Source organism: Littorina saxatilis, linkage group LG10 (assembly GCF_037325665.1).
Source record: "Littorina saxatilis isolate snail1 linkage group LG10, US_GU_Lsax_2.0, whole genome shotgun sequence".
NCBI classification, from domain to species: Eukaryota; Metazoa; Mollusca; class Gastropoda; order Littorinimorpha; family Littorinidae; genus Littorina; species Littorina saxatilis.
In genome coordinates this window covers 39,542,238-39,562,246 of record NC_090254.1, presented here as the reverse complement: position 1 = coordinate 39,562,246, position 20,009 = coordinate 39,542,238, and the positions used below count along the sequence as shown (strand labels likewise).

General features: G+C 42.2%; 1 protein-coding gene and 1 long non-coding RNA gene across 2 annotated transcripts; both read left to right on the top strand.

The window, feature by feature from the left end:
- Window positions 1–408: 408 nt before the first annotated feature.
- On the top strand, window positions 409–11,356 carry LOC138978802 (DNA fragmentation factor subunit beta-like). Its single transcript, XM_070351589.1, has 6 exons — window positions 409–649; window positions 2,586–2,718; window positions 3,291–3,485; window positions 4,677–4,756; window positions 7,150–7,424; window positions 9,887–11,356. Exons 1-6 carry the CDS (start codon window positions 512–514, stop codon window positions 10,083–10,085), a joined length of 1,020 nt encoding a protein of 339 aa, XP_070207690.1. The 5' UTR covers window positions 409–511; the 3' UTR covers window positions 10,086–11,356.
- A 6,067-nt stretch (window positions 11,357–17,423) lies between these two features.
- Window positions 17,424–19,918, top strand: LOC138979249 (uncharacterized). Its single transcript, XR_011459955.1, has 3 exons — window positions 17,424–17,580; window positions 18,448–18,598; window positions 19,847–19,918. It is a non-coding gene; the product is annotated as an uncharacterized lncRNA (long non-coding RNA).
- The last annotated feature ends 91 nt before the right edge of the window (window positions 19,919–20,009 follow it).

The following is a 20,009-nucleotide window of genomic DNA, read 5'->3' as shown; positions in this document are numbered from 1 at the left end:
TTGTCTTTTTGATTTTTGTTGCTGGATGAATTTCTCAGGGGGTACTGCGGGGACCAGCCCTCTGTTTTGACATGTGCAAGTTATCCAGTGAGGGCGAATACAGCGAATACAACTTTTTTGAGCGCTCTAGCGCCGTTAGTTTGTCAGAACAGAAGGTGGTCCATATTAGGAGCCGGTCCATATTAGGAGCCCTTCCCCTACGTGTGGCGTAAATAATGCACTCAGTTTGTGTATCTTGGGGTCTCAAATTCAGATCCAGATGCACCATATAGTATTACTTAAATGATGACAAGCGACTGAATATGAAAACCTTTGCTTGAGACTCTGCGAAAACTGCGTTCATGTGCCTGTGTATAAACCTGAAACGGCTTCATTCCCAAACGGCATGATCCACACACTGTACGCAGCTGAGGTCCGCACACAAAATGGCGGCACTCTTTCAAAAGAAAAGTCGGAAGTGATCGCAGTGTATCATGTTTCGTTGTTAAGAGACGACAATGACGTACGAAAAATGTTGAATAGATTTATGTCACTATTTAGCAGCGGCATGAGGGCATACAAGGTACAGAACTGCTCGAGAGAGAAGCGAGTCGGGTTGACGGCGAAATCTCTGCAAGATCTTGTCACAAAAGGTCGTGATAAGTTACATGTAAGGCCTAGTGAAGGACAGTTTTAAGAATGATGATATTAATCAAGGGATAATACATGAGAGTTCTCCATGCTGATGGCTTTCTTTGTCAATGTGTGTGTTTGTGTGTGTCACTGTGTGTGTTAATAGAATGTCATTGTGACTGTGTGCCTGTTTTTGTGACACTGTCAGGACTCACTATTAGTAATAATAGTATTTGTGTGTGTTTGTCAGTCTGTGTCACTTTGTGTGAGTGTGAGGCACTGTTTCAGTGTTTGTGTGTTGGGCTTGCAGTAAGTGTTTCTGTGTTACATATTTACTTGTCTAGGGCTTGGAAAGATTAAGACTAATATGAACAATATTTCATGAAAACTAATTTCCATAAAATTAAAAATGGAGGTAGGTTTGACCACACACTTAAAGTAGACTTGAAGTATAACTGTAACGTGTACACTGAGTGTGACTCACTAACTAAATGTGTATCTTATTAGGCCAAAAAAAGAATAGGTGTGGTTACGGTAACATAGCCCAAAAAATAGGGTAGGAAGGTAGGCAATCACTTTTTTTTTTTAACTTTTTTTTCTAATGTGTACAAATTAAACCTACTTGACAGGGAAATAAGGGTGCGACTCCGGCGCTTTCGCTTTCAATGCGTTTTCTGCACTCGTTTTCTTGTGTGTTTTTTGTTGTTGTGACAAATGTAATAAAAAGTTATAGGGTCGGCCCCTAAAAATAGGGTAGGTCGGGTTACCGTAACCACACCTATTTTTTTTTTTAGGCCTCATGAATCACTGAATGGAACTTTTAATTTTACAGCAGAACTTGTAAATTGCATTTACACCAAGGTATAATTTATAACCGAGTTGCAATCAGTGATGACACACATTCAAAGTTTCTACACCTTATAGAATTAATTCCACTACCAGTAAAGAAAAGTGTTGTTACTGTTAGTGTCAAGGGGATGAATATATTCTAAGAAATGCAGCACTGAAGCAGACTGTACAGTAGGGTGTCACGGCAGCACGAAGCCGAACTTTTGGTTTTGTAGGTCAACTTGGCCAACGCTGCCGCGAGCACAGATAAGCGGACACGCCTGCCTGATATAACAGCGCCCACTGCGAGTATGAGAATAGCGCCCGCGTGGTGTCAGGCTGAACTGAACTACGCTGACTCGTTTCGCGGACATCTATTTTTAACAATTTTTGAAGGTCCGTGCTCATGCAAAAATAGATCCTGGCAGTGACACTGAGAAGCACACACATTCATACTATCGAGAGATCGTAGTAAAAAGTTGGACTCACCAACCTTAAATTGCTTGCTACGGCTAGAAACATATCCGCTGCATTTTCCATCTTGCACATCATCTTGGCATTGAGAAAAGCACACACATTAAAGCCCGGAGAACCCACCAAGTTCAACATCGTTTTAATGCCTGATATAAAAGTGAATCGGCTTTAATTACTTCTCTTGTGTGTAAAATGGGTATACAAAAAAACAATGCCACAAACCGCAACACTTGAACAACTATGACACAGCACATACAAGTAATCCAAAACAGCACAAAAAAAACCACTGCACTAGTAGGAACAAAGAGGGATTAATTCTCGCGCGCTGCAAGCACGGTGATGGAATGCCAGGCAGGGGGTGGAATGCGAGATCAAGTGGCACTGGTAATGGGGCCAGAAGCTAGTCAGCGCTCCAATACCTGGCCAAACTTAATGTGTGTTTTCTTAGAGGGGCTTGGCTGCCATGGTGTACCATTTACTTCTCATCAGGTATTTGTTTCAGAACTTTGATCACAGATCATTGTGCAAAAAATTATTGAACCTATGTAGTTTGATGAAATGACTAGGGGGAACAAAGTGACATTGTGACAAGAATGGTGTACACTGCAGTTTGTGCCAAGAAAACCTTTAAATTTAATCATCCATGTTTAATTAATGAATGTTTGCATCAGATCCCTGAAGACGAAGAGGTGACAGTGGTGATCGAAGATGATGGAACAGTTGTCGACTCAGAGTCTTTCTTCAAGAAACTGCCCTCTCAGACCGTCTTTATCTTCCTGATAGAGGGAGAAATATGGAAGGGGGGTATGTATTACCATCACCATTGTCAATTGGACATTGTTTGTCATGTACGTCATCAAGTTGCATAGACTTCAGTTTTGGTGTGTGTGTGGTTTTTTTTTTTATCATTTATTTCACCTTTTGTACTCTGTACTTCAAGAATTATTATTCAACTATACTGTTTTTTTATGGCTGTATCCAACTAAAAGGATGGAAGCAAGGATGCATAGATCTGTGTAGAAGTTAAAGCTCAATTATAATTCAGACAACTTAGCATTTCTTTTGGCATTTCTTAGACATGTATAGATCTGTAAATTTGATTTAAAGAAAATTCTTGCAGTGTTTTTTCCCACAACTAACTTAACTTACTCTCAAGCAGAATTATAAGTCTCATAAGCATTTCAGTGGTGCTGATGTGACAATATTAGGGATGAAAATGGATTGTTTACGAGGGTTTCTTCTTCTTCTTGTCTTTCTTTTTCTTCTCGTGTTTATTTTCCAGGATTTTTTTTTTAGGAATAGGATAGGTAAATTTGTTATCCTGTTATTTAAAGGCAAGGACCGGTTTCAACTGACACTTTCTCTTTGCCTTTCAGCTGGAGACCTGATCTTCGAAGCGTTGAACAATCTGCACGGCACAGCGCGGCGCTCAGAACTGGCGGATCAGATCCGAGACCTGATGGTGGATGAAAATGCACCGGAGAAAATCAGCGTCATGTCGCAGTACCTGGACATGCTGGAGATGGACATCGAGTCCGAGGAACGCTATGAGAATGAAGACTGGTTTGACGGTCAGTAGAATCTAATGACTTTACAGTGTTAGTGTTAACCGGAAGTGCCTGGTACAGTGGAACCCCCCTTTGAAGACCTCCAAAAATTTGAAAACCACGGGTCTTAAAAAGGTGGGAGTCTTAAAATGGAGGTAAATTGAGGTTTTGAGCAGAAAATCTGAAAATGAAGGTCTTAAAAAGGAGGGAGTTAAATCAGGGAGGTGGGGGGGGGGGGGAGGGTCTTTAAAGGTGGGCTCCACTGTATTTTGGTTTTCCAATGAAAATCCTGCAGTTCTGCCGCACCTTTCACGACCTGAGACGCCAGACATGACCAAGTGCAGTGGACTCCCACGATAAACTTTGGAGAATGGCAAAGTCACGGCTGGCTCTGCACTTCTACCCCACCCCAAAAATAAGTTAAAAAGCATGGCGGGGAATCACCCCTGGGAACCCATACGATATTTTGTAAGCTTGAGTGTGGAGTACACTCATTTTTCTGAATATACGCCAAGTTTGTTTGAGAAAATAAGTACAAAACAGGGGTTCCCAGGTCTGGGGAATGCAGAAGAAGTGTCAAAATACTGGTGAAGAAATCGCAAAATGCTCAGCGCTACTCATAATAGTTTTCCAGGTGGACTTGTGCTTCTGTAAGGAATGGAAGTTTGGTGTAGGGAACAAATGTTAACAATAAACATGTTACAGGTTGGAAGAATGAGAAATAGGTGGGGGGGGAGGGGGGGGCTGGCCTCGTGCTTGCTTCAAAAGAGTTGAAATTTGTGTACCTGTTTCTCACAACTTTTATTGCAAATGGAATGACAGTTTGAATAAAAGATCAAATACATGTATTGTGTTTGGGGCGGGGATGTAGCTCAGTCGGTAGCGCGCTGGATTTGTATCCCGTTGGCCGCTGTCACCGTGAGTTCGTCCCCACGTTCGGCGAGAGATTTATTTCTCAGAGTCAACTTTGTGTGCAGACTCTCCTCGGTGTCCGAACACCCCCGTGTGTACACGCAAGCACAAGACCAAGTGCGTACGAAAAAGATCCTGTAATCCATGTCAGAGTTCGGTGGGTTATAGAAACACGAAAATACCCAGCATGCTTCCTCCGAAAGCGGCGTATGGCTGCCTAAATGGTGGGGTAAAAACGGTCATACACGTAAAAGCCGTGGGAGTTTCAGCCCATGAACGAACAAACAATGTATTGTGTTTCAGGGCTGAGCAAGAAGTACAAGACAAAGAGTGAAGTGATGAGGAATTCAGCCCAGCAAAGAATCCGCAGCTACTATGTCACCGTAAGCATTTCCCACATTTCTGACAAAGATGGCACTGCATTGGCTAGCACAACCTTTTGTATGTGAATTCATTGTTAATATAGAGACAAAATTGTAAACAAACAAAAATTACTCCTATCAGAATGCTTGGCTTCATTACATCACCAGGGCCATCTTCTCACAGAGTCTTAAATTCTTTGTGTGTGAGTGCAAGAAAGTAATTAAGCTTGCACAGTCTGGTCTTCATCAGTTCATGCATTTGTTATGTTTTAATTGAGGCACTTATTAGCACATGTATAAAAGGTTTACATTACAACAACATTGTAACCAGGAAAAATCTGTCTAAATTCAAGGGATACTCCCCACTCCTTTCAAGACTCCATTGTACTGTGGTTTTTTTTTTAGGTCTTATCACTTTCTACCCCACCTATGTTGTTTTGTTTAGCCGAGACCAGCTGTGCTGTAGCAAGGTCACTCAGACTTGTTGTAACTGTGTAGAAATTGTGCATCAACAACGCTGGAATGCAGGCGTTAAATGGACGTTACAGGAAGCGACTGAAGTGACTGTGTCAGAAAGAGCCATATGAGTGGGTACGGATATATCCGTACCTGGGAGACAATGAGTTAAAATAGGGTCCCATTGTGTGACATTGAAATATGTACAGTGGAACCCCCCTCTTAAGACCTCCACAAATCTAAGAAATTCAGGTTTTTGACTCACATGCGAAGCAAAAGTGAGTCTATGTACTCACCCGAGTCGTCCGTCCGTCCGTCCGTCCGGACGTCCGGAAAACTTTAACGTTGGATATTTCTTGGACACTATTCAGTCTATCAGTACCAAATTTGGCAAGATGGTGTATGATGACAAGGCCCCAAAAAACATACATAGCATCTTGACCTTGCTTCAAGGTCAAGGTCGCAGGGGCCATAAATGTTGCCTAAAAAACAGCTATTTTTCACATTTTTCCCATTTTCTCTGAAGTTTTTGAGATTCAATACCTCACCTATATATGATATATAGGGCAAAGTAAGCCCCATCTTTTGATACCAGTTTGGTTTACCTTGCTTCAAGGTCAAGGTCACAGGAGCTCTTCAAAGTTGGATTGTATACATATTTTGAAGTGACCTTGACCCTGAACTATGGAAGATAACTGTTTCAAACTTAAAAATTATGTGGGGCACATGTTATGCTTTCATCATGAGACACATTTGGTCACATATGATCAAGGTCAAGGTCACTTTGACCCTTATGAAATGTGACCAAAATAAGGTAGTGAACCACTAAAAGTGACCATATCTCATGGTAGAAAGAGCCAATAAGCACCATTGTACTTCCTATGTCTTGAATTAACAGCTTTGTGTTGCACGACCTTGGATGACCTTGACCTTGGGTCAAGGTCACATGTATTTTGGTAGGAAAAATGTGTAAAGCATGTGAGTCGTATGGGCTTTGCCCTTCTTGTTTCTTCTTCTTCTGCGTTCATGGGCTGAAACTCCCACGTACACTCGTGTTTTGCACGAGTGGAATTTTACGTGTATGACCGTTTTTACCCCGCCATTTAGGCAGCCATACGCCGCTTTTGGAGGAAGCATGCTGGGTATGTTCGTGTTTCTATAACCCACAGAACTCTGACATGGATTACAGGATCTTTTTCGTGCGCACTTGGTCTTGTGCTTGCGTGTACACACGGGGGTGTTCGGACACCGAGGAGAGTCTGCACACAAAGTTGACTGAGAAATAAATCTCTCGCCGAACGTGGGGACGAACTCACGCTGACAGCGGCCAACTGGATACAAATCCAGCGCGCTACCGACTGAGCTACCTCCCCGTCCTATTCAGGATTTTAAAAGGAGGAAGTCTTAAAATGGGGGTAAATTTACAGAGACTATGAACAGAAAATCTGTAAAATTAAGGTCTTAAAAAGAAATAAGTCTTGAATTGGGGGTCTTAAGTTAAAATGGTGGTTCCACCGTATATAATTATGTTGGTGTGTGTGTGTGTGTGTGTGTGTGTGTGTGTGTGTGTGTGTGTGTGTTCATTGGAATTGCAAAGCGCTTGGAGCTGTGAATCAGGACTTGCGCTATAGCATTGTCTCAAAACAAAAGTGATAAAGAGTTGTCCGTCCCTGACATAGCCCGCGGCGCTGTCGGAGGGTAGCTCCGGTTTTTTGTTTATGTCCAAAATGGCTGAACGAGAGAAGATTAGTGGTGGAGGGAAACGTTAATGTGTCTGCTGTTCAAACTACGCGGTTAAAGACGTTGAAGGGCGGATTGTTATGCGGTTCCATTTTGCAAACACAAACCGGAACTACCTGCCGTTCCAGGGGCGCAACTCCGTCCGACTATCGCGTTAGTTTCGAGACAGTGCTATAGAAAAGTGATTTATTATTATTATGATTTCTGCCCATCTGCAGGCCAAGGAGCAAATACAAAAAGAAGCGGATCCAGCCACAAAATCCCTACTACTGGATCTGCTGGAAGAGATCCACACCGCTCTCAAGTCCAACGACTTCCATGGCAGCTACTTTGACCGGAACGCTGCGGCTAAGCAGCGGCTTTGTGACAAGAAGGGATGGTTCAAGTGCGAGGGTCCCTTCGACCGCGACACATGCGACAAACTTCACACCATCAACCCATATGCTTCTCGCGGATACCGGCAGTTGTTTGGGCTGTGGAATCTTGATCATGTGTAAGTTGAGAGGTGTAGTTTCTTTTGGGGGATTATATCCTGTTCCATGGGAAAAATCACACAATTGCTTTAGGCCACACAAAAAAATAGTCTGTTTACAGTAACATAGGCTAAAAAAAATAGGGTCGGTAGGTCGGGGGTTTTTTTTCTTTTTTTTCTTTTCTTCAAAAAACCCCATATTTTTAAGTTATTTTGCCAAAAAACAGACCTTTTTTTTATTTTTTTATTTCCCCAAATGCCCCAAAAAAGTCTAGTGTCGCGTGAAAAAATAGGGTCGGTCGGGATACCGTAAACAGACTATTTTTTTTTATATTTGCTTGATGGGGCATTTAGCATACGAAAGAAAACAATTTTTGAATAACAGCAACAGTGACAATAAACATGGTTATAACAGTATGCATGCTTAGCTTCCTTTGGATATATATGTGACCCTCCACCATGGAATGAGTCGCATATTGTCACCTTTGCATGATTTTCATATTTGTACATTTTCCTAAAGAGTTTTTTATGCTCTATCCAGTGGTGAAACCTGTTTTAGAAAAGAGCAAAAACTTTTCGACTTATAAGCCTGTGACCAAGGTGACCCTCACACTGTTTCCAGACACCCCTCGGACTTATATTAAGCCTAGCGCAGAACCGTGCGAGGTGACATGCGACTCATTCCGTGGTGGAGGGTCACATATAAAGTCTGCTTTTGTTTTTGTAGAATTTGCTTCAAATTTGAGTTACTATTTCAAAATCGGGGACTTGACAGAGAAATCCAGATTTTTTTTTTTTTTTTTTTTTTTTCTTCTCTCAAGCTTGGTTAAAGACAGGTTGGAATGAATGCTTGTGGACAACTGTGCCTGTTTAAACACAACACTATGGATTGCTTCTTCATTTAGCAAGAGGAGGGCTGTTTTTTTGTGTTCTGTAGACGGCTGTGCTGCTTTGTATTCTTTGTTTTATACAGACCGTAAGGCCAGAATCACTCCAGGTACCTGCGGTTTTACAGTCTTTTAAGTCCTACAAAATCCTCAGAAAATCGGTTCTTAAAAGGGAGGGAGTCTTAAAGGCACAGTGCAGCTCACAGCCTTCGTTTTGCGGTTTTGGTTGCAGCTGAGTGCATTTACAGTTCAAAAATCCTCCTATGGTAGTAAAACAAACCCAAAACTACCCAACGACGACATCTGTGAAGCTCGACAGTTTCTTGTTCATGCGAGTGCATAAATTAACCTAGTTATTACGTGGTGTTTGGTCGGAGTTCGATTCAACTGAGTGATTCCGGCCTCCATTTTGTTTTACACAAACTTATGATGACGTCTGACATAGTTTGCTAGTGACGTGTCTTTTTGTGCATGATGTGGTGATCTACCTGATCTAAATTTAGATCCAAAAATAGGCCAAGACCAGCCGGGTCCGAGTACGAAATTAATTCGTAAAAAAATCGCAGTTCTTCACTCTTTGGGTGCAAGTCATTTAAACTTGGTAGTTCTTTCAACGGATAGCTGCCTGAGATATGACTAAAAGCCCCAGGGGCTCCGTGCACCTCGATTTGACAAGTTCAGTACCTTTAAGGTAGCTACAGTAGTACCTGCCATATCCGGTCACCCATTAGTCATTGCAAAGGTGACCGCAAATATCAGGTGGCCGTTCATTACAGGCCCCCTCCTCCTCCAAAAAAAACCCAAAAACACGATCAAGTTTTCATGAAGAAAAGAAAGCGATCATCCACGAGCCGCCGATTCATTGTCTCTGTTAGTTTTGCTTTCGTTTATACATCTTAATTATTTGCGTGTTTAACTCGATCGTCCTGGCTAAGCTATTGTTTCGTATGTTTCTATGTGTGTTGTTTGGATTATTATATATATGTATTTGAGTGTCAGATAAACAAGTGTTTCAAACTCACATCAGCTGTGATCGATCCGGAAGTGACTGCCGTAAATGTACATGTATGCGCATGTCTGTATTTACAGTTTGCGCATGCGTAAGTATTCATGTCGTCTGCTCGTGCTGTGCCGTCTGTGCACACAACACACACACTCCAATGTAAACAAAAACAATCTTGAGTTTGACTCGTCAGCTTTATTAACAGGCGATACATGTGTTAACAGTTATAGAAAGTGGACAGGTGCTGATTTCTAACGGCCAGATAGCAGGTGGGAGGTGGGTGGGCGGGGAGAGCCACAGGCGCTCGCCCGCGAAAGTGACAAGTGGCCGTTAAGTTGCCGCTCCTGTCGAGTAAGAGGGGCACCTTAGGGCAAAAATCAGTGACCGTTGACCGCGTCACACAGGTTAACGGCCATTAAGAGTCAATTATAGAAGGAAAACTTATTAGTCATGGGAAAGCTGGCCGCTCCGGGCAGGTTCACGCCCACGAAAGGGCCGGAAATGGAAGGGACTACTGTATACAGATTTTATTATCAACACATCTGAAAAAAGCCAGATCTTTAAAGGGGAAGGTCTTTTTTTTCACTGTGCAGAATTGAAAAATCAAGGGAAGTAATCCCAACCCTGCTGGAAGCTGCCCGCAAGAAGCCCAAATACGCCAACATGAACTGGAAAGAGGCATACCGACTCCTCTTCACTCGGGAAAACCTGAAGCTGGTACAAATAGGTTGCCACAAGAAAGCTTCACGCACCGACAAGAGGTGTGACGTGGCAGACTTCTTGCTGAAATGACATGTCAACCAAAATGTCAGCTTGTGTATTTTGTGCAGAAGTGTAGATACGTATGAGATTTTGCAGGCAAGATGTTAAACTTGAAAGATTTTTTTGCTGAAATGACATGTCAACCAAAATGTCAGCTTGTGTATTTTGTGCAGAAGTGTTGAGAAATATGAGCATTTACAGACAAGATTAGATGTATAGCTCGAATAACTGATGTATTAAGTTGTAGTTTCTGTTATTTCTATACATTTTCTGCGAAGTTGAAATATCTGTTGCTGCCATAGTAGATTGATGAAACGTATCGCTTTGTAGCTGGTTTTTACCAAGAAAACTCTTGTACATTTATTTTTGATTATTGTTTGGTTTTTCCTGATTGTTATTGAAACATATTCATGTTTAACCAGTTTGTAATCTTAAGGCTGAAAGTGAAACAAGGATATGCATTATCATGGTTGCCACTCTTCCGGCAAGGTGCCGGAATTCCGTTTTTTTTTAAATGTCCACAGCCGAAAATTCCGGGTTTTCAATTTTGTTGCGAAAAAACAAAAATTCAGAGAAAAAAATCGTGGTTCGTTTCGCTCGGTTGAATTTTGACCAGAGATTCCGATCCGAGTTTTGAAGCTCTTTTGGCGGGAGGAGAGTATCTGGGCATTGCTAAAGCCGCCATTTTTCTAGGTGTATGCAATTTGTCGATGCGAGAAAGTTTGTTGTGAAAACCGTTGCAAATTTCGCTTCAACATGCCGTACATCAGTGAAGATGACGATCACTCTAAGCTTGAGAAACTGGAGGCGGGTATAAAAAACAAGTGAAAGTGGGAATGGCTAGCAGAGAAGAATGACACAAGCACAGAGCATCAAACTTGGCTGAAGAAGATTGATTTGACTGGTACGGGGTTCTGCATCATTTGCTCCAAATCTATCAAAGTTCTTCTCTCAGAAAAAAGAAGACTGTTATACCCAAAAAAAGGACAGAAGCAACTCTCGATTTGTTTTCTTGATCAATGATGAGTGACATCCCAGAACTGAAAACTTGTTGATACATTTTTTGATACATTTTTCCCCCCCGGCTGTAAAAAAAAAAAAAAAAAAAAATACTAACTTTTAAAAGAAATAATGAGTGGCTGCTGACACCAGTTGATCATGTTTAAAATCAAGGATAAGCCATACATTTTTCATAAAATAGCTGAAACTCTTCAGCTTTGCCCCCCAGACCCCCCAACGGGGCCTTGCCCATGTACCCCACAAGGGGTCTACCCCTGGACCCCAGGTTGTAACCCCCCCTCCCCCCCCCCCCCCTCTGGCTTAACTGCTCCGCCCCTGTACACAGTTACGTTGCTGGCGAGTATCGTTAGGTTTGTTTGTTTGTTTGCTTAACGCCCAGCCGACCACGAAGGGCCATATCAGGGCGGTGCTGCTTTGACATAATTATAACGTGCGCCACACACAAGACAGAAGTCGCAGCACAGGCTTCATGTCTCACCCAGTCACATTATTCTGACACCGGACCAACCAGTCCTAGCACTAACCCCATAATGCCAGACGCCAGGCGGAGCAGCCACTAGATTGTCAATTTTAAAGTCTTAGGTATGACCCGGCCGGGGTTCAAACCCACGACCTCCCGATCACGGGGCGGACGCCTTACCACTAGGCCAACCGTGCCGGTTTATCGTTAGGTTATGTTGATAAAACCTCAGTAATGTGAAGGTGCTGGGTTGAGTTTTACTTTTGCACTAAGGCATGGGGTGTATACAGTCAAACCTTCTACTAATGACCTTAAAAATGTCCAGAAAAATGGGTGGTAAGATTAAGAAGGAGGGGTCTGTAGTGGGAATTTGAGGGTTGAGTTTCATCACTGGGGAGGCAACTTCTTTTTGAAGGTTTTCTGTCACAGCTTTCTGTGCTTTCCAAAATTAAAAGATTAGGCTACCCCCCCAAAAAGTTTGTTTCCGATGACAGGGCAATAAACATTAGGTTTGGTAGGACGGTACCTTTAAAAAAAAATAAAAATCTATTGTGTACTGGGCTTATCATTGGCTGAAAATGAGCGCTTCTGGGGTGATAACACGAGACAACTCCTGTGATCTTGCCGCGAGGTTCCGCCTGTTACCATTGTCTTTATACCGTATAAAATGCACGACTTACACACGAAGTGTTACCAAAGCGACATGCTATTTGGGACCAATGCACGTTTTTTTCCTTTCTCGTGTGATCTTGCCGCGAGGTTCCGCCTGTTACCAGCCGAAAGAAAGAAGGGACATAACCTCACCAGAACCGCCCATTGTGCCAGCTGTGTCCCATGGATGTAGGAGAGGAGTTACTTCCCTTGTAAAGTCTGAAAAATCGAGTTTTATATTATAAAAAAGAATGCTAAAGGGTCAAGAAAAGTTGCAGGCTCGGGAGCAAAAGAAGTTAGGGTCAGTCAAGGAATGGGAATACTGATTTTTTTCTGGGCCTTAACTTTTAATTCATATTATTTGATGTTGATTAAGATGACTTCAAACCGGCACGGTTGGCCTAGTGGTAAGGCGTCCGCCCCGTGATCGGGAGGTCGTGGGTTCGAACCCCGGTCGGGTCATACCTAAGACTTTAAAATTGGCAATCTAGTGGCTGCTCCGCCTGGCGTCTGGCATTATGGGGTTAGTGCTAGGACTGGTTGGTCCGGTGTCAGAACAATGTGACTGGGTGAGACATGAAGCCTGTGCGGCGACTTCTGTCTTGTGTGTGGCGCACGTTATATGTCAAAGCAGCACCGCCCTGATATGGCCCTTCGTGGTCGACTGGGCGTTAAGCAAAAAAACCCAAAAAAACCAAGATGACTTCAAGCCTTCACAAACTTGGAATACATACAAACCTGCTAATATTTTCATATGTGACCCTCCACCACGGAATGAGTCGCATGTCACCTTTGCATGATTTTCATAAAAAGACCAAAAAGCAATGTACTCATGTTAAAATGACGAACACGGAACGAATAACAGCGACATTTCGACCTAAGGGTCTTCTTCAGGCACAAAAACACAAAAGTACACACACAAAAAAGAAGAAGAAAGACGATAGAACAGATAAAGAGGAGAATAACTGACAAAACAACTGCATTGCACAAAAAGGCTTTGACATTTGTTGGTTTGTGCAGTGCAGTTGTTTTGTTAGTTATTCTCCTCTTTATCTGTTCTATCGTCTTTCTTCTTCTTTTTTGTGTGTGTGTACTTTTGTGTTTTTGTGCCTGAAGAAGACCTTTAGGTCGAAACGTCGCTGTTATTCGTTCGTGTTCGTCATTTTAACGTGAGTACATTGCTTTTTGGTCTCTTTATTGTTCCCTCTCACGTGCAGTCGCCATTGTTTAATTGCTAATGATTTTCATATTTTTACATTTTCCTAAAGAGTTTTTTATGCTCTATCCAGTGGTGAAATCCGTTTTAGAAAAAAGCGAAAACTGTTTGAGTTATAAGCCTGTGACTAAGGTGACCCTCACACTGTTACCAGACACTCCCCGGACTTATATCGCAGAACCACGCGAGGTGACATGCGACTCATTTCGTGGTGGAGGGTCATGTATATATGCATGAGAACATGCTAATCATCGAATGGAAGTGGCAACATTTGTTTAGTGAGAAATTACATGGGAATAGAAGCAGTGGGGATGATGTTGATGAGTGAGATTAATGATTTGTAATGAATAAGAACTTACATTCCAAGAGCTGCGTTGTAATTTAGGATTATGAATGTGTCAGTATTGTTGGAGAAGACAACTGAGGTACACTCATTTGATATATCCACATGTATGTTAATGTTGGAACTTCTTCTTCTGCGTTCGATGTATATTATCGTGGAAGCGTAGACAGCCGATTTTCTCCCCACGCCAAGTTGGCTGCTGTCTTCCGTCTTCGGTGGTTGAGGTAAATCTTACTCAGGGTTGCCTCCTCCCCAAGAGTAGCTGCCTTGCTGGGCTGTTGAGTCCACTCTACCCGGGTTTGTTGTCGAAGTTTTCCTTCTCGTAGCCTTTGCCTTTCCCAAGGCGCACACAAGGCAGTGCGGGTTTTGAAATCGGAGTTGTCCTTCTCCTAGATGAGCGACCATCCAAGGTTGACGAGCCCCATCTGCCCGAAGCAGCTGGTTTTAAGGCGCCAGGGACCCGCCTGCATCCCTTCTCCTGTTAGTCGAAGACAGGGCCCGCCACCTGAAGGCCAGGAGCTGGATTTGACTGTCAGAGGTGTTTGGAGACACGAAGCCATATGGAGCATTTCTTGGGAAGTAGGCGCTTATCTCTACTTCCACCCCGGCATAACAGTCCTTGGGCCCCAATGTTGGAACTAGAAACCAATGTTGTCATGGAATTTTGGCGTAACTCATTTTAGACGGCTGTTTCCGCAAAAGGCCTAAACTTTTTCTTTTTTGTATAAAATAGTGTTTACTTTTGTACCTAGTATGGATAGAAAAATAACAGAATGTTAAATCATGTATTGTCTTTCGTATTTTTAGAGAATGCTTCTCATTGAGAATTACAATGATTTACGTAGTCCAAAGAACAAAAACATCAAACTCGCCAGGAATGGAGTTACACCAAACCCCCCGCGGGCTAGGGGGAGTCCCATATTGGTTGGGACGAGAAAGAATTTACCTGATGCTCCCCACTGAGCATGTCGTAAGAGGCAACTAACGGATTCTGTTTCTCCTTTTACCCTTGTAAAGTGTTTCTTGTATAGAATATTGTCAATTTTTGTAAAGATTTTAGTCAAGCAGTATGTAAGAAATGTTAAGTCCTTTGTACTGGAAACTTGCATTCTCCCAGTAAGGTAATATATTGTACTAGTTGCAAGCCCCTGGAGCAAATTTTTGATTAGTGCTTTTGTGAACAAGAAACAATTGACAAGTGGCTCTATCCCATCTTCCCCCTTTCCCCGTCGCGATATAACCCTTCGTGGTTGAAAACGACGTTAAACACCAAATAAAGAGTTACACCAAAATTCCACGACGACGACGACGAAATTTGATGTTGCACACTTTTTGTTTTTATTGTGTTCTGTAGTTGTACCTGTGTGACACTGTTCGGCCTGTTTGATTTTACTGTTTCTTTTGATCACGGCAGCCTCTTCGTTTGTTGGACCACAATGCATTATTGTTTGGTTACCATGAGGTTTGAATTATACTTGCAGCAAAGAGTATCCACTGCTTATCTATTATATATATGATTATATCTCAAAGGCAGCAATTCCTTTACATCCCATCTTGTGGATACTGCTTGGCTGTAGCCAGTATATTTGGAGCTGTTTACAACGCATCTTTGTTCTTTTACCACCGAATCACACCACAGAGAATGTACATACTTTTTACTGTTATACTCTGGGTTTTAATTTTTAAATTTGTCTAAATGTGTTATTTGGTTATGACAGAGCCTAAAACTAAAACATTTACTTTTGTAAGGTTGTTTTTGAACACACACATACTGTTTTATGTGTGACAGCCATGTAAATGAAATGGATTAAATTTTGGAGACTGAATTATGTATCTGTGTTATCGTTGAGAACTGTGAGACACACACACACACACACACACACACACACACACACATACTCTCTCTCTCTCTCTCTCTCTCTCTCTCTCTCTCTCTCTCTCTCTCTCTCTCTCTCTCTCAATAGATTTGTGTATCGATATCATTAACACACACACACTCTCTCTCTCTCTCTCTCTCTCTCTCTCTCTCTCTCTCTCTCTCTCTCTCTCTCTCTCTCTCTCTCTCTCTCTCTCTCAAGTAAATAGATTTGTGTATCGATATCATTAACTCACACTCTCTCTCCTCTCTCTCTCTCTCTCTCTCTCTCTCTCTCTCTCTCTCTCTCTCTCTCTCTCTCTCTCCTCTCACTCAAGTACATAGATTTGTGTATCGATATCATTAACTCACACTCACACTCTCTCTCTCTCTCTCTCTCTCTCTCTCTCTCTCTCTCTCTCTCTCTCTCCCCCCTCTCTCTCTCTCTCTCTCTCTCTCTCTCTCTCTCTCTCTCTCTCTCTCTCTCTCTCTCCTCTCACTCAAGTACATAGATTTGTGTATCGATATCATTAACACACACTCACACTCTCTCCCTCTCTCTCTCTCTCTCTCTCTCTCTCTCTCTCTCTCTCTCTCTCTCTCTCTCTCTCTCTCTCTCTCTCTCTCTCTCTCTCTCTCTCTCTCTCTCTCTCTCTCTCTCTCCTCTCACTCAAGTACATAGATTTGTGTATCGATACCATTAAAAACAATTTAGAAAGATTGAAAGACCGCAAGAAAGAAGAAGAGACCAAATATAAATACAGAAAATGTCAAAGCCAAGAAGAAACAGCCCTCCACATAATCTCTCTCATTAAGTGGTAGTCGGTCACAAAGACAAGTATAACTTTACCTTCAAATCTTTAAGTGCGTTAGGGACTTCACATTCAAGACTGAGTTGAAAATAATAATGTTCTAATACTACTACTACTACTACTACTACTAATGGACATTTATATATAGCGCTTCTCCACAGCTCGAAGCGCTTTACAAGTTCAATTTACAAGTTCAATCAAAAACACAACACGATATATAAAACTAATACAATTTGTCTCAGATGAAAAGGAAAATACTCATCAAAGAGCACATATACATGCTTGCATAAAATACAAAGAATCACATTTTTTCGCAGCGCAGCACAGTGCACAGTCAAAACACGCAAACAAACACATACAACAGACAAATGCTCACAACAAGCACACATGCACAAACACACACACACACACCAACACACACACCAGGTCAGTTAAGTACTCATAGAGAATAATGTTTGGGACAGAGCTAGTTGCAAAAACAACAAGTAATGTCCGAGCTGTCCGAAAATCGGTTTTTACTGAGTTGCATCATTCCGCTTCTGGGATTTTCACAAGTTGCTGCATTTTTTCGACCTTGAAAAAATGTACATAATCTGATTTAAATTGTACTCTGGCACAATGCCCGTATCTAGGCTACACACTGACAAACCACTCACAAGCACGCATATGTACACACACACACACACACACACACACTCACACACACACACACACACACTCACTCACTCACTCACACACACACACACACACACACTCACTCACTCACACACACACACACACACAATCAATCAATCAATCCAACAAAGACAAGGAACAAAACGTCATTTTGTCAAAGGCTTACCAAGGACTCCCTGAGGTTAAAGTATTTGGGTCTGCTTTGATGTCCGTCTTTCAATTCAACTGCACTTAAACGCGCTAAAAGTGACCAGCCCGTACTTTGCACTATAATTAAGTCGCACATTTGACCACAAAGGAAAAACACTCAGTGGGGGTTGGGCGTGTAGTGAAATATACGACTCGTATATAAGGGGAAAGTTTCACCAGAAAATTCAATCATCACTTGTTCCTTCTACAACATTCTAAACAGCGAAAGAAACCAGCGAAGGTAGCCAAACAACCATGATGAGGAATATTTTCGTCGTTTTTGCTTTCGTGGTTATGGCTTTGTGTGAGTAGACAACGTTTTCCATTATTTCTTTATGTTTTGTCTTCCATTTTGGTTGTTAACTGATGTTAGAAGACTTATTTTGAAGGGAGATCGCTCTATCTGCTCAAAAAGCGAATTTGATTTTTTTTTTTTTTATGGAGAATCATAATCAAATGAGACAAAGAGCGATAATTAGGATGTTAGGCTTATATAGTCATTTGTTTTATTTCAATATTTCCTATTCTGTCGTCTGCCAGGAGACTTGGCTCAACGTAATTCACACTCTTGTTGTCTGTATTTAGAGTGCTTTCTTCCCTTTGTTTTACAGATTGTATTTTTATAAGATTTTCAGTTTCCCTTATGTTTGTACTTAAGCTTGTTGATGGTCCTGTTTTACAATACAGAGTTTCAGTTCAATCGTTTTAAGTGCACTTTAAAATATCTGTTTATTCAAAACAGTGATCGTATATATTCAAAACAGTACCACAAGTTTGCTTCATTTGAGGAACAAACATGTATCAAAATCTTGACACTTGCAAATGGGAATCTGTATATTCAAAACCGTGATCGTATTTAATCAAAACAGTAGGGGCCTACCACAAGTTGGCTTGATTTGAGGAACAACACTAAAATCTTGAAACTTGCAAATAGGAATCTGTATATTCAAAACAGTGATCCTATATACTCAAAACAGTACACAAATTCGCTTGATTTGAGGAATGAAATTTCAACATCTTGAACCTTGCAATCTGATGGGAATCTGTATATTCAAAACCGTGATCGTATATATATATATATAAAACAGTACCACAAGTTCCTTTAATTTGAGGAACAAACATTGAAATCTTGAACCTTGCAAACTGATTGGAATCTGTATGTTCAAAACAGTGATCGTGATCACGGAGGCCTCCGGCTCGTGCAGCAAGAGTAAGGTTATCCCGATTCCCTGGCCCGTGGGTAGCCACAGCAGCAGCAGTGGTGGCGGCGACTTGGAGGAAGCTTTGACCGCGGCCCTGCTCCTTGGACGGTGATTGTGAAGGTAAGGGATTTTTTTTTATTTGTATTTCTTTTAATCTTTTTTTTAAATGTATTCTTTTTTTCTTTCTTTTTTTTTTTTTTTTTGGGGGGGGGGGGAGGTGTATCTTCAGCGTTTGAGACCTGTAAGAGACAGGGATGAAAATTCCTATCACGCGGAAATCTGAATTTTCAAAATGGTTTCCGGTTGTGTCTGGACAAGTTTAAAAGCACATTCCTTCTCGTGTAAACGGTACAGCTGATATTTCAGATCTGGCCAGGCCTTTACAGTGGTCAGGCCTTTACAGTGGTCAGGCCTTTACAGTGGCCATTCAGGCCTTTACAGTGGCCATGCAGGCCTTTACTGTGGTCAGGCCTTTACAGTGGCCATTCAGGCCTTTACTGTGGTCAGGCCTTTACAGTGGCCATTCAGGCCTTTACAGTGGCCAGGCCTTTACAGTGGTCAGGCTTTTATAGGGGTGAGGCCTTTACAGTGGCCAGGCCTTTACAGTGGCCAGGCCTTTACAGTGGCCAGGCCTTTACAGGGGTCAGGCCTTTACTGTGGTCAGGCCTTTACTGTGGTCAGGCCTTTACAGTGGTCAGGCCTTTACAGTGGCCATTCAGGCCTTTACTGTGGTCAGGCCTTTACAGTGGTCAGGCCTTTACAGTGGTCAGGCCTTTACAGTGGCCATTCAGGCCTTTACAGTGGCCATTCAGGCCTTTACAGTGGTCAGGCCTTTACAGTGGCCAGGCCTTTAAAGTGGCCAGGCCTTTACAGTGGCCAGGCCTTTACTGTGGTCAGGTCTTTACAGGGGTCAGGCCTTTACAGTGGCCAGGCCTTTACAGTGGTCAGGCCTTTACAGGGGTCAGGCCTTTACAGTGGCCAGGCCTTTACAGTGGTCAGGACTAGCCCTCCACTTGGACACGTAGCAAGAATTGACAGGCTGGCCGCTTGCTGTGCAGAGCGGGAATTGTGTTTATGAATTTATTTCTTACAAAACTGAAAAGGCTACTGGTGATGACCTAGGTTGGCCTAGTGGTAAGGCGTCCGCCCCGTGATCGGGAGGTCGTGTGTTTCAACCCCGGCCGTGTCATACCTAAGACTTTAAAGGTCCTTGTCTACATTGTTATGGTGAGAGAGATTAGGGGGAGGGCTGTTCCTTCTTTTTCTCAATCTTTCCGTTATATTTTTTCTCTCTCAATGTCTTTATTTCTCAACTAACTGCTCTTAACTATGTTGACACAAATATTTACTTGGTGGTGTTTTTTGCAGGTTGTGGTGCAGCTTGGAAGGTGCATATGGTGAAATGGATTGGGAATTGTAATAAAATAAATTCGAAACGTACCTGTTGGTTATCTTTTATTGATTTATTCATGGCATTTAGGAAGCTGTCTCTGACTTTCTCTCTCTATCTCTCTCTCTCTCTCTCTCTCTC

Coding starts and splice junctions, on each gene's coding strand:
- LOC138978802 (XM_070351589.1), top strand. CDS start 512: ATGTTGAATAGATTTATGTCACTATTTAGCAGCGGCATGAGGGCATAC. Junction 4,757..7,149: donor TCCGCAGCTACTATGTCACC/GTAAGCATTTCC, acceptor GCCCATCTGCAG/GCCAAGGAGCAAATACAAAA. Junction 7,425..9,886: donor CTGTGGAATCTTGATCATGT/GTAAGTTGAGAG, acceptor TTCACTGTGCAG/AATTGAAAAATCAAGGGAAG.